The sequence below is a fragment of the Diadema antillarum genome, unplaced genomic scaffold (genome assembly GCF_040938485.1).
Source record: "Diadema antillarum isolate AM-2024a unplaced genomic scaffold, OU_Dant_1.0 scf00000075, whole genome shotgun sequence".
Taxonomy (NCBI): domain Eukaryota; kingdom Metazoa; phylum Echinodermata; class Echinoidea; order Diadematoida; family Diadematidae; genus Diadema; species Diadema antillarum.
This window is the reverse complement of record NW_027270964.1, coordinates 1746573-1761227: the sequence shown is the minus strand read 5'-3', so window position 1 is coordinate 1761227 and position 14655 is coordinate 1746573. Positions and strand designations below refer to the sequence as shown.

Below are 14655 nucleotides of genomic sequence, written 5' to 3'. Positions count from 1 at the left end.
AGGGCTGGTCCTTTAAGTCTTGAAAATAAAAATGATATTACAATCCACTCAACACTCCTCTGGCCTATGACCAGTGCTATTTGTAAAAGAAAGGATAGTGCAGTTGAACTTCGGACCCATTCTTTTGACCCAAAGAAGTACGAAATATCTACATATAAGAAGGAAACTTCACATAACCTATACTAGAAATATATAGGCCTAACTGTATCAATGCAGAGCAAAAACCACTTACCTCGACAGTGCTGCATGGAGAGAAGATAATCGTGGTAAAATAAAACCGAACACAAACAAACGATGACCTTGTCCAACACCAAGCAAGAGAAAGAAAATCCCTGTAGATCAGTGCAAAAATGATCAAAATCAGATAAGATACAAGGAAGCTATGATAGTCTGAAATATCACAATTTAAGACACTTCTTGACCAGTCGTTTTGGATACTTAAATCAGTAAGTGGACGATGACATGTCATGCTCTCACAATTTCTTATATATTCATTTAATGTGCAAAAATTACAAAAATCTCATATTTCAGCTGTTTACATATAAAACTTGCCTTAATCCTATCGAAAATAAAGAAGAACTTGTTGTGGGAACATGCTTTTACTTGTACCAGCTAAAAGATCATTTTTCGGAATTTCATATATAATATAAATGAAAAATTGTGACCGTATGACATCATCAACTCGCTCATTTGAATATTCATAAGGACTGGTCAAGTAATGTTTTCCGAAAAAAAAAATGTGATGTCTCAAAATGTTATGTCCTCCTTATTTCCTATCCGATTTTTGTTATTATTGTATCGTTCTGTAGGGAATATTTTCTCTTTCTTTTGAAGTTTATTTATTTTTTGTGGTAGACTTTCTCTTCAAAGTTTTTGCAAGTTTTCTCGCAAAGTTCATGAGTAGCAGTCACATTAATCAGATCAGATGAGGAGAAGGAGCCATAGCCGCGCATGCATCCCGTTGACCAACCTAGTCCACCTCCCAATTGCCTCCCCCTTTTTTTATGGGGGCAGGGTGGAGGGGCATGAAACCAGAAAGAAAAATTAGATAATGCACTACCTTTAATGCAAAGTAAAAGTTGTCCAGTGTAAAATCACATATCCATGTAGTGATCGGTTTTAGGGGCCGTGGGCAATTACCCCTGGGCAATTACCCCAGATCCTTCCCCTGACCTTAACCTTAATCCTAATCCTGAACCTAATCCTAACCCTAACCCGAACTCTAACCCTAAACCTCACCCTAATCCTAATCTCTATACTCTAACCTTATCACTATAAACCAGTATTTAAGTGGAGGGGGGGGGGGGGGTAATTGCCCTGATACATAGGTTTTAATTTTGGCTTGCGTTTATCAACTTTCCCCTGTTTAAACGGCTTTCCAAAGCCCTTTCCAAAGCCCTTTCCAAAGCCCTTTCCAAAGCTCTTTCCAAAGCCCTGTACTATTAATGTGCCGCTTGTTTTATCATCATAAAGACATATCTTCCTTTGAGAGTGACGAGTCATGATGCAATGCCACATGAATCAATTGTCTTCCTATCAGTTTAGCACATACATGTACTTCAAATATTTCTGAGTGGCGGCATGAGACTTTGGGTGCGTTTATCAACTCCTTTTCTCGACAGAAACAGGTTTTCCAAACAGCTTTCTAGGAATTTTTACGAGTTGATAAACGCAAAGCTGTTTTGAAAGCCCTTTCGGAAAGCCTTTTCGAAAAGGTGCGTTTATCAACTCTCCTTTTCTCAGCAGAAACAGGTTTTCCAATCAGCTTTCAAGGAATTTTTACGAGTTGATAAACGCAAAGCTGTTTTGAAAGCCGCAAATTTGTGGCTGTCCAAACAGGTTTCCTAAACAGGTTTTCAGAAACCAGTTTGTAAAAGCCTTTTGAAGTTGATAAACGCAAACTGTTTTGAAACGGCTTTGTAGTATTGTATTGCAGTTACGAACAATGCACGCCTTATATGACCTCTCCTCCTCTGGTCGAATTGCGCAATGCAGCTGTGCAGTGACAGGCCAGTTATCGTGTTCGCGAAGAGTTGATAAACTATTTTGGAAGCCGTTTCTAAAGGGCTTTGGAAACGGCTTTTGAAAGCCGTTTAAACAGGGGAAAGTTGATAAACGCAGGATCAGGAGCGAGAGCTTTCATCAAGCAGATGCATGCTTTGCATTAAAACGTATGACATGATTCGACTTAATTCGGCTAACATGTGGAACCAAGTGGTGGTAGCTCATTAGCCTTGCCACTGCAACAGAAAAAAAGCAGCACTACCGCACAACGATATCGATGGCACTTTGAAAGAATACTCTGCTCAGTTAGAATTACAGGTTACCTTTACAGGGACTGTACACTACTGGTTGAGGTGGGGATTCATGTTTTGAACATTCCTAAGTGAGATAATGAGAAACCTCTTGTGAAATATGAAAGAGCATGTAATTTATAGAAGGATTCAACGTTTATTTGATGAAAATTGGTTTTCAAATGGCTGAGATATACAAAAAAGTGATAATAAAAGGCAACAGGCCATGCCTTTTATTAGGATCTCTTTGTTTCACCTTGTTTTGGGATATCTCAGCCATTTCAAAACCGATTTTCATCAAATAAACTTTTGATACCCCTTAGAATTGCATGCTCTTTGACATCTCATAGAGTGGTTTCTGAATATCTCGCAAAACATTAAAAGCTAAATCCTCACCTTGACCAGAACTGTACACATCCTTTAACCTTTTCTGTGCCAGAGTGCACAATTTTTTTACACAAAAACCTATCGACAGGTAATATAATATATGGCACGCAGGAAGTTAATAAGAAGAGCAAAGCTGCTCGTCAATTAGCTCAAATCGTTTTCAAATAAAAAAATTCATTGGTTTTGATCATTGTCATGGCATTTCTCTAACCAAAATGAAGACACACGCAATCGTGCCCATTCTTTTTTGTGTGTGTTTCCACAGCCCACTTTGTTCCGGCAAGTGGAGTGTTCACCCGAACCGTGAACGTTGGAGATACAGGAGTGTCTATCAGCATGACAAAACGTCATACTATTATAAGACGAATCGACTGGAGGAAAGATGTTGCCCGCATAGATAATTACAACGAGCTGAATTATCTTATCAGCGCACCAATAGTGTTGTCTGACGAAGGGTTTTATGAGATTCACTACTATAATATGAGGTCCCAAGGAAGAGGAGCCGTGGTACGACTTATTGTCAGAGGTAAAGTATCTATGGCAACTATACCCCTTGGGTTGTGGGTGTGTTCGTGTTCTTGTTGTTGTTGTTCTTGTTGTTGTTGGTGGTGGTGGTGGTAGTGTCCGTCAAGCATATTGCGCTATTTCATGTAACTATCTCACTAAGGTCATGCCAGGGGAAGCCACAACTACTGCTCCTAAGTGAGGAAAAGGGTGATCACGACTTTTCTTATACTTTTCTCAAGTCCCGTAGAAGAATAGCGTCCTCAAAAAACTCCTCAGCATTTATTTGTACGTATTACGTATCCGTCAAGTTACAGGCCCTACTTTTGCGGTTCCCTCATGTTTTATATCTTGTTAAGATTAGTCGTTTATGTAGTTCTCTTTGGACACATTTTCAAGTCATAATCTATTGCATATCATCCTTTTCGTATGTTGTTTGTTATAGAATATTGTATACTTATTTCAATATAAAGTGATGTATGTAAATAAACATAAACATGAACATGAACATGTCCATGTCCACTGAGTCTTGAGTGTAAGACTGGTTCAGTTTCAGTAATCAAATCAAATCAAATCTAAAGTCTGTTGTGCGTTTATTTATAGCTCAAACAATGATAGAATGCACTTATTTAACATTAAGACTTAGTCGCTGAGAGGGAGTATTTGTTGAATACACTAATTTCACGATAAGATAGGTCTGTGCATTTGCACAGAAAGATTTTGTAAGTTGCTCGCCAAGCTTGACATGCTTGATTCAAAAGTTATGTACACTTATGTATCTTGTAGACATAATCATACATGCAAAACTCGGAAATATCGAGTATGCATAACTGAAATTGAGTTGTCAAAGCAAAGGGGTTAGGTTGCCATTGATTTCCTTGGTATTTTTTTTCACCATAACATCAAAGTGTTATCTTCACGTGATCACGCCTATACCAAATTATGCTGCGACTTTTTGCCACTTATCAAGTTAAACCCAACTGCTTGGCCCCTTGGTCACACATTTCAGTGTACTGTATGGATGCAAGTGACTCTTCAAAAAATAAACATGGCACCAGCTACTTTTTGATGCTCAGTGTCATCATTCTGCCCCCCCCCCCCCCCCCCCCCCCCCCCCCCCGTCCGGAGCTGCTTGTAACCTTTGACCGGGTGTTTGAACCATGATGCCACATTTCGCCAATTAACTGAGTAGAATACCTGGCAATTTATACTGAGATTAAAGTAATGGCAAGGCCGTCCGGAAGAGCACTGCTAACGCAGCTATAGGATGAGACTACCTTGTGCAAATGGAAGTGTTGAAAAGACCATTGCGCATAATCTATATATGTGATGATTTATGTAGTTTGTTGTGAGGTTCTGTCATTACTTTGCCGGAATCTAGCGTCAAAGATCCTAATAATCTAAGAATAATCAGGAGTTGAATTCGCGAATATATCTTTGAGAAACAATTGCTGTTTTTGTTATCATTTCATCATTATCTGTTGCTGTTAACATTGATGATGATAGCAATGATATTGTTATCATCACCATTATTGTAATTTACCTATATTCATTGTATCCGTTGTTTCTATATACCGGTGCTACCATAATCCTCCTGATTTGTCTTTTAGAGTGTGCTGCTGGGAGGTGGGGCCCGCCCGATTGTGACGGTGTGTGTGATAAGTGCTACAACGGAGGAATGTGTGACGATAAGACTGGTCTCTGCATCTGTCCAAACAACTTCAGAGGACCAAACTGCCTGGAAAGTGAGTGTCACTCACCACATGAGGGCAGCAGAGTTAAATCTGACGTAACTATAAGACTATCTAAACAAATTTAGTGCTCCCTATTTAAAATCGATATCAATCTTGAACAAACATAATAAGGAACGTTCACAGTAAGTAGCAAAAAAAAAACAACAGTAACAAAACTATTACACAAACAATAGAACTCTCGACTGTCAATCTTAGGATTGAACAAGATGAACGAGAAATAACTTTTCTGTTGACAAACGAGGTCTCCTAGTCTGTGAAATGAAGATATTTAGAGCAAATAAGGATGTCGTGTTTTTTTTAACCTGTTCAATGCTGAATTCTGAAATCCACGCAGACTTAATACACAGACCGCTAGGTTCCCGTAGTGAATGGGTTAACTTATTACAATTATTCCTTGAAAAAAAAAATTAACATCCATCTCCTGTCGAACTATTACTGTGGCAAATACTCAGTATTATGGGCAAATATTGATGCAGCATCTATCTAGTACATGCAAATCAACCATTTTTAAGTTGGATTTGAATTGTGGGTTGCAATTATGGTGTAAAAAAATATATATATTTTCGAGTAGCTGTCGCAGGCCTTTTAAGCATTTATATTCAAGCCGTGTCCATCCTGCAACAAAGATGAAGTAAGCGTTCCAGTCAGCGCATTCTGTGTGAAGCATCCCTTTGTAAGCTACACGGGTACCATTATCAGGAATTTTAAGTTGTATAACCAAAGGATCCAATGTCTCATAAATATAACAGTTTCCGATAAACTGAAAAACAGGGCAATTCCGGTTCGGGTATACATGTAGTATGCTAGATAAAAGACATATTGCTTCATCTCTGTGTGTAAATGAACAAAGAAAACATTTTTGCTCATATCTTCCTTCAGTGAAATAGCGTTAAGAAATGCCATGCGTTTCTCTGCAAAATATCTTCACCTGAGTGAAAATACATGTCGTTACTGAATACGGTAAACACGATAATCATTATGAGCGTCAGAATATTCTTTGGTTTGTCTGTCAACGTTACCATAGTAAATTTGACAATTTCATCTGATGTCAGTTTGTAGGAGCAGTGGAGGAAATCGGTTTGGACGGGATTGTGAGTTCAAATGTTCCCAGGACTCCAGCGATCCAGACGACGGATGCAGCGGTCGTTTGTTTTGTCTTCCCGACCCCTATGGGTGCTCCTGTGACGTAGGAGTCAGAGGACTGGCTTGCAATGATGGTATATATAATAATGAATCTCTCATTCTGTATGTCTGCTCCAACGGCGGTCATTTTCGTAGGAAAAAAAAATCACTACAAAGCGATATAAAATAAAACTTCAATTACAAAGGATGAAACAAAACCAGCTCAGAGCAAAAGGCAAGACAGAAGCAGTCATTATACAATCATTAACAAACATTTTGAAGTATATAAAGTACCCTCTTAAAAAATGTGGACTAACTTCGGATCAAATATATCAATGCTGCTCTGTTATCCTACTCGGTTGTTGCCATGTGAACAGACTCATGCATATACATTTTAGTTGCATGCTCTCTCAAATTCTTTCCCATCGGTGTTTTTCCTTCCACTTCTAGTAAGACCTTGGTCGTGTCGCATAGTTTCCCCTCCTTTCTTTTTTTCCTTTCTTTTATGCATCATTGCAGCTGGCTGGTATATCACATATAGGAATTGCAATTGATTCATGTTCTCCATTTTTTTAATCTTTCCCCGTGTTTATGGAAGCCGGAATGTTTAAACCCTAATAGTACTTAAGTATTCACGTCATTGTCACTCCCATGTCTAAATTGCTATGAGAGCAACTGCTATAGTGTGCAGCATGTGGTTACTTGTTCTCATTTTATCACACACATAAATGCATGTAAGAAGAATCTTCTGAGCCCCGAGTAATAGTCATTCTCTTTTGTTTATCATTACTTTTGGTCTTAATTGTACCCGTGCTCCTCATCCTGTTCCCCTTACTAGGCTTTTGTTGGGACCTACACTCAACAAGCTTTGCTTTTTAGTAGGTTCCGTCGTATTTCTCTTCGCATCCTTTACTTTGATTGAAAATGACACATCGACCGTTATGTATTACTTTTGTATTCCTATTTCTTCATGTATATATCCAAGCTGGACATTCTGTATTTTATTTTGTTATATACCATGTATTTTCCATCGAGAAATACGAAAATAAATTGAAATTGAAATTGAAATTGAAATGAGGACTGTAATTGAAATATAGCAAAGTATGGAGAAGTTAAAGAGTTCAAATGATATTCATTTTCCCCCGCAAGAGCAGTAACCCTCACAGCCACATTATGCAAATTGTGTAGGGTGATGATGTTATCTTCTTAAAAGCCCTAATTCCTTAACATACAATTTTTACGTTATTTCAGTTATTCTGAAGTAAAGCAGGCAGTTATCGTTCACATTGTCCTTTCTCCTCATGATAAAAAGTGGATCAAGTACCTTTTGAAAAGGAACTCTTCAATTGTGTTTGGGTAATATTCCTTTTTCCCCCTTTCATGTTTTCAGGTTGTTGGGTGTTTGTTTTTTTCTTCATTTACGAAAGAAAACTGAAAAGTAGGAAAGGAATGTGTGTGTTTTGTGTGGGCGCGTGCGCACGCGCGTGTTTGTAACATAGATACTGTATACTGTTCGTTCCTCTGTCCTTGCAGTTTGTGGGAGTGGAATGTTTGGCCCCGGATGTTCTCAAACATGTCACTGTCAGGTGGAATCCAACTGCAGCCCTTATACTGGGGAGTGTTCATCAGGAGGTTGCCAGGCCGGCTGGACGGGTGACAATTGCCAGAGTAAGTCGTGCTTTCTTCGTCTACGTTCCCTCTCTCCCTCTCCCTGTCGGATTTTGACAGTTCGACTCTGCCTGGCAGATCTAGCAATACACAAATGCAATGGGCGATTTCATCAAAGCCGGTGTGTGAGTTGTCACTTTCAATCACATAGCGTGCATCCCCTGCCCATGGGCCTAGAATTTCTCGGTACATAATATCACCAATACCCAGGTGCCGTGCGCAGAGCAGGGTTTTAGATGCATTATGGGATTATTACATAAGGTTGGTTGGGCTTGATCGAATTGATATGATCGGCTGTGGGAACCCACCTAGGCCTATGGATAGCATAGAAATCCTCCGCCAGGTGAAGCTTTTAGGCGCCACAGAACCCCGTGTTTGGGAGTCCGGGGCTTTAGCCACTGTATATGCAGTGTCTTCCTCATAGTACTCAGTATAGGACAGAGTGGTATTGCTTGGGTATCCTGACTTGTAAGATAAGCTTGTAGAGGTAGTATCCTCTGTGGTGGGAGAACCTCCAAAACACTCCAATTTCAAGGTATAAAAGTATGGTGTTACGGCCAAACCCGGCTTGGGATGAGAGCTGAATATACCCATGGTACAGTCAGTTCTACCATCGCCATCCTGTGCACAGATCTAGCCACCAACACCATGTCCGGCCGCAGGGCAGTCACCAGCACCTCCTCTGGCACTGTAGGATTTCCCTCGTCCATCCGCACCTCCAAATCGTCTCCCGCTGCTAGAATCCCTCCAACATACATATTATCCCCTCGGCCCTTCTCGCACTGCATCTCACCCCCTCCTTCACAAAATGATTCCCCTCACCCAACAGGCCCATTCTTCCTTCTCGCCTCCACTGGCACCCTTGCTACACCCATATCCTTCAACGACTAGTTGTGCCTCCATGTATAGGCCTGCAATAGTCCTCCATACACTGGCAGAATGTGTTCTAGTGAGCCCTTAGCCTTCTTGCAAACCCTACATCCAATGTCCTCCAACCCCATCCCCCCACCTCTTCAGATTTACCGTGGAAGGCAAAACATGAAAGATGGAACTGATCATGAAGCGCACAGCTCCAATGGACATTGACCTGAGGTCATTTCATGACGCCTTCCTTTGCTACACCCCTTCCACTCGAGTCCACGCCCCTGTACTCCCTGCTATACGGCCTTGGCAAAGCGGTTCTCCTTCTCCTTGACCACCTCCACCGCAAAATCCCTCCTGCCCTTCCTACCTTCATTGCTTTACCATCTCACACCCTGATGAAACCCGACCCCCGTTCCGCCCCACCTAAACGGCGCGCCCCGCATCTCCTTCCACTTTGCCATTGCTACTGCCTCATCCGCAGCCCCCTCCACTTCCTCCCCGTGTGGATCGGTGGCTTAAATCCTGCTATAGTCTGGTCTTTTTGACTCCCTCATCATCATTATCACTAGCCTAACCTTGCCAGCTTTAAACTCCTCAACCACTGACGTCATAGGAAATTGCAGCTTATCTGATCTGCAAAAGAATGTCAGATCTGTAAGCATTCTCAGAACGCCTAACCACTTCCGGTAGTACGAATTCATCTTCTGTTACATCCTCTCAACCCTGGACTCTGCCACCTAGTACATCTGCAGTTGCCGCGGTAGCAAGCCAAATGGACAGCATCACACCACATCACATTCCCAGGGATCGTCCTGTCAACACCACATCTTCGCATTCCCAAGGATGAGCGTCCTGTCCACCCTCTTCAGCCACTCCACCACTTTGTCATAGATCTACACACCTCGATGCCTATAATTCAACTTGTCCTGATACCATCCCCCAAGGCTCTTCACCCCCTGCTCCGCAACCTGAGGTATATCAGGTATATCCTCTCCCCCAATCTGAAACCTCCTTGTGGCCACCTTTCCCTTCCTCACAAGGATGGCACTGAGCGACTGTTCTTGGCCTTGAACTTCATCCGTGTCCAGGCCACCAACTCCTATAACCTGTGGTGCCCATCTTCAACCCGAGTCTCATTGCCAGACACGATGGTGATGTCATCCATGAAAACCCTAACTGAAGGTATAACTACCTCTGTAGCTAGCGTCAACCCCTCAATCCCTAGAACAAACAGCAGCGGTAAGACTGGGCACCCCCATCGGAATGCCATTCTCTAACACCAGCCATTCCGTCTTGTAAGTCTGGGTCGTGATTCTCATCCTAAACTGGCTGCATCTACATACCTCTTCTTCAGGTCCTCATACCGGCCCTTCAGAATAGCTCTTTCCCCCATCTGCCTGCCTCCACCTACCGCCAAGCTCTTCTTCTCCGCCCTCAACTGAAAAACATCAAACGCATCTTCCTCGACTCTGACTTTCTAACACGCCTCCACACTCTCTACACCTTCACTACCCACAGGCTTTATCCCAAACTCCTCTGCACAAGCCCCATAACACAACTCCTCCAACATACGCATCTTCTTCTCAACACTCTCAACCAATTCCACTTCCAAAACTCCCACAAGCTTGATGTCAAAAAACTCCCACTTATCACTACTCGCCGGTGGCCATGCAGTCGGCTCTTTCCGCTCCAACACAGCATGTAGAGCATGCTGGGGGTCTCTGGCTCTGTGCATGGTCTGAAACCAGACTGGGACCTCCCACTGTCTCACCCAGCTCAGTGCTGGTGCAGTCATGCCCTACTGCCACTCTTCCACAACTCGTTCTTGCCCTGTGAACTGCCACACCTCTGTTCCCCTTGAACCTCTTGCCGCATTCCTCACACATACCCTCTTGGTCTACATTCATTATCGTGATCCAAAGTACCCGCCCTTTCAGAATTCAGCAGCATGGATTCTTATTCGGCACGACTCAATGCGAAGGGGCGGATGAGCGGGTGAGTCGCCTTTCAGTCAAGTTGCACACTCACAAATAGGGGGTGAAAACCTCTCCCACTGCTACCCCTCAGCCCTGGCGCACAGCCCTAAATGAGGGTCCGCCGGTTATTGTTTGCCGAAGGCATCAGGTTAGCCTTCCTTGATGCCCCACCTATCCTGTTCTACTTATGCTCTTGTTTATCTGCAGTGAAACCGAAATATATTTGGATTAACTTGAATTGACGAAGTCTGCGCTTGATATCATATTCGACGAATCACTGTTAAATAATGTAGGCTCCTGATTTTAGAACTGAGAGTTTTTCAAGTGGCGCTTGTGCTCATCCCGCAGTTCCCCAAGAGTGCGACGTTGGCTACTACGGCCCGCAGTGCACCAGTAAATGTAGCTGTGCTATGGACGCAGCTTGCAACCGCGACACGGGGGCGTGTCCTGGGGAGATGTGTGCTGCCGGCTACGACAAGGTCAACTGCAGAGGTAAAAGAACACACAAAAAAAGAAGTAAAAGAAGAAAAGAGAGTTCTAGATTTCATTCAGTGATAGAAGCATACCATGAACCCCTTACTCACGACTAGATTCCAATCCACTTGAAATGAATTTCACTATTTTTGAAAGGTAATACCAAAGACGACTTTTCCATAACACGTTGCAGAAATGCAGAACTTATTATTTGAACATGATAAGAAAGACTTTTCAAGATGATGTAAATTGGTACACGCCCAAGAATGGTACACTGGTATTGCCAACTGCTGAAAATCATTCGCGACGTACTGATATTGTTGTCAATCTTGTTTTTACAGCTTGTGAGGGCGCTTTTTTCGGGCTTGACTGCCTGAACGAGTGCCACTGTGAAGAGTCGGCTTGTGATAAAGTTACCGGAGTTTGCAGTGGACAATGCCTTGCGAACTGGCTCCTACTCGACTGTGTAACTGGTATGCTTCATTGGACCACAGTCAGATTTATCATTCAAAGATATTCTACTAAATATGGTTGTGTTTTACTCATCCAGGAAGGCACCATCAGTATTTAAAACTTGTTTTCCCTTCGAACCCTGTTTGAAAATCAGTTACAAACTTATACCAGATGCAACATAGTGAAACACCGCATAACTCCGTTGATATCATGCTACAGCACAAAATTTATTATAACATGATGATAAGACAAAACGGAGGCATGAAATATAGCTTTTTCGATATAGAATTTCAGTTACAAATATAGCTATAATTATAACTGTGGCTTTAACAGTTCCGAGTTAATTTCTAAAAGTCAGTCTTGGGACTGACTTTGCATTTAACGGGTAATTCTTTTCATTACAAATGTTATCATAATTATCATCAACATTTATTCGTGATGATGATGATATCATTATAATGATAATAATAATGATAATCATCATCATCATCATAATCGTTTTCTGTATCAATATCTCCCTGTTGACCAATCCTGTTATGTTATGTAAGGGCCTCGTTCACGTATTAGATGCTAAGTCTTGCTCCGTTTCGTGTTTTGTTATAACAGGAATATCAAGGATGACGTTTGCAAAAGTCAATCCTTACCAGCCCTCCACCGTCGACTGCTACATTGAGACGGCGGCAGGGGGCGCCGTGTCTTTGCAGACTGTCCTCTACTTCTCTGACACAAACGGAACCAAAGATACTACGGGAATCACGCTTCCGACTGGAGGCACGACCAATCCGAGGCGCTTTCAAGTCTCAAGTCTCATGCCGGGAGAATATGCGTGTGTGATCACTATGGAAGGCCGGTTCGCCGAGCTTAGAGAACAGGCAGACGTTTACGGTGCGGATGAAAGGGAAATTAGGGTCTAGGGCATTTACCCCCCAGGGCAATATTACCGCGACCCTTCCCCTGACCCTAACCCTAATCTAATCCTGAACCTAATCCTAACCTTAACCCAAACTCTAGACCATAAACCAAACCCTAACCCTAATCTTTACTCCAATCTTAGCACTAGCCAGTATTTAGCCGGGGGTAATTGCCCTCGGATGGTAATTGCCCTGATACGAAGTTAACTTCATGCCGATTCGGTGAATGTGAAAATTTTAGTAGTACACCTCAGTAAATACGTTCGAGGAAAATCGGACAATATATTCATAGGTTATGGGAGTTTTCATGGCTATTTATCAACCACTACAACCCGCAGCCCCCCCCCCCCCCTTCCCCCTACCGTCCCCATCTCAGAGAGGGTTCTACGGTCCCTGGCTGATTATCATCATTGCCGACCACCATATAATCATTTTCATTTATTCTCGATAATGCTTAATAAGAAAGACTCAATAAGACAGAGATTAGAGTTAAGAGGTAAGAGTTAAAGATATTGTTGGCGTGGCACGTCATTGAAAAATCCCGTTTTAATCTACGTACAGCCTTGCCTGTGATTACAACACCGCCAACAGCGTCCGGAATAACCTCTGTGGGAATGACCCTTCTTTGGATGCCGTGGACGCCGGGGGTGGACCAGGGAGATCCCCCTCTGGTCGCCTACAAGGTGTACCGCAGGGCGCCCTCTGGCGAAGACTGGATGGAGGACCAGGTGGTCAACGACGATGTTACTTCAGTGAATGTCACCGGCCTCGACCCGGACACTTCTTACTTGTTCAGCGTGGCAGCAGTTCGAGAAGGCCTCGGAGGGGAGGGACCACGATCTCCAGAACTGAGCATCACAACTGTGTGTGGCAGTAAGCAATAGACCTCACGACCCTTGAATTTCTGTATACCTCGCAGCACGCCATCTTTTGGTGACAACAGAGCAACCCTGCAGAGTGTCGTCTGAGCAGAAGAAAACAGATGAAACAAAGATGAAGATGAAGAAAAGATTACAAAGAGATAAGAAGAAATAAATAAATAATAAGTAAAGTGATAAACAAGAAAAAGAACGAAGATGAAGAGCAAGAAGTTCAGCCATGTCAGTAGAGTCGTGACCCGTGTTTTTTAAACCCATTGATGTCTGATCAACGAACGTAGTGTACAATGAATGTATACCCATAATTTCACTTTTCAACTTCTTGTTCTTCGACAGCTTTGCCGGTTATCGACTCTGCCCCGACCGTGTCCAATCTGTCCTCCATGGGGGCGCAATTGCTCTGGAACGCGTGGATTCCCGGGGTAGACGAGTGGCAAGCACCTATCGAAGGGTACGTCGTCTACACTCGGGCTCCGGACGGGGGTTGGATGGAAGTCCACAGGGTGGATCCGAAAGTGACGTCCGCTACTGTGGGTGGCCTACGGCCGGACACCGAGTACGCCTTTAGCATCGGCATCTCCCTGCTCGCATCGTGTAGAGAGGGTCCCATGTCGGAAGAATCCTACGCCAGCACTCACTGTGACAGTAAAACAATAATTAGATTCTACACCAATGTTTTGTCTGTGTGTGTATGTGTGTAGGTAGGTGTGTGTGTGTGTTTGTGTTTGTGTGTGTGTGTGTGTATGTGTGTGTGTTTGTGTGTGTGAAGGTGTGCTTCTTTTTGTCTTTCTCTTTTATGCAATTTGCCTACTTTTGTCAGTTCATCAATTGGTTATTGTTTAAGAGGAGACTGCAAACTTCACTGCAAGCCCTGATTTTTAGCACTTCCCTCCATTTTCAACAATTTTGATTCAATATTTGTGACAAACGTCACATTGTCCTTCAGTTCACAGCGTTTTCCTCGTTACAATAATCATGTCCACTCAAATGTCTTTTGCAATTGCATTTTTGTTGAAAATGGAATAAATGAAATGAATACAATGAAATAAAAGAAATAAGCATATAGATGTTCATGCATCATCAGCACGTGGGCCATGAATTGCAGTGATAGCATAAGAGATGCATCAGTGATTTAGTTTTAGATCGAATAACACTGAAGAGTAGTGCAGTAAAGTTCGGCAAACGCAGCAAAATGTACGGAAGCTGCTATGTGCCATTCGACGTGACGACATGGCGAGATACTTCATCTTGTCGACTTAATATTCATATGTCGGCATGTCACGGTATGTAACTTACCATGTCACCTTATCAACTTTATAAGGTCAACATAGCGATACAGATTATCTCGCCAAGTCGACTTCCCAAAAAGT

General features: G+C 42.6%; 1 protein-coding gene across 1 annotated transcript in view; it reads left to right on the top strand.

The window, feature by feature from the left end:
* LOC139717474 (uncharacterized) overlaps positions 1 to 12410 on the top strand; it is a 30974-nt gene extending 18564 nt beyond the window's left edge. Inside the window, exons 4-9 of the mRNA XM_071628981.1 lie at positions 2947 to 3207; positions 4796 to 4930; positions 5992 to 6156; positions 7595 to 7729; positions 10918 to 11061; positions 12103 to 12410. Coding sequence (XP_071485082.1) covers positions 2947 to 3207; positions 4796 to 4930; positions 5992 to 6156; positions 7595 to 7729; positions 10918 to 11061; positions 12103 to 12410 — 1148 coding nt within the window. The remainder of the gene's footprint in view (positions 1 to 2946; positions 3208 to 4795; positions 4931 to 5991; positions 6157 to 7594; positions 7730 to 10917; positions 11062 to 12102) is intronic.
* Positions 12411 to 14655: the final 2245 nt, after the last annotated feature.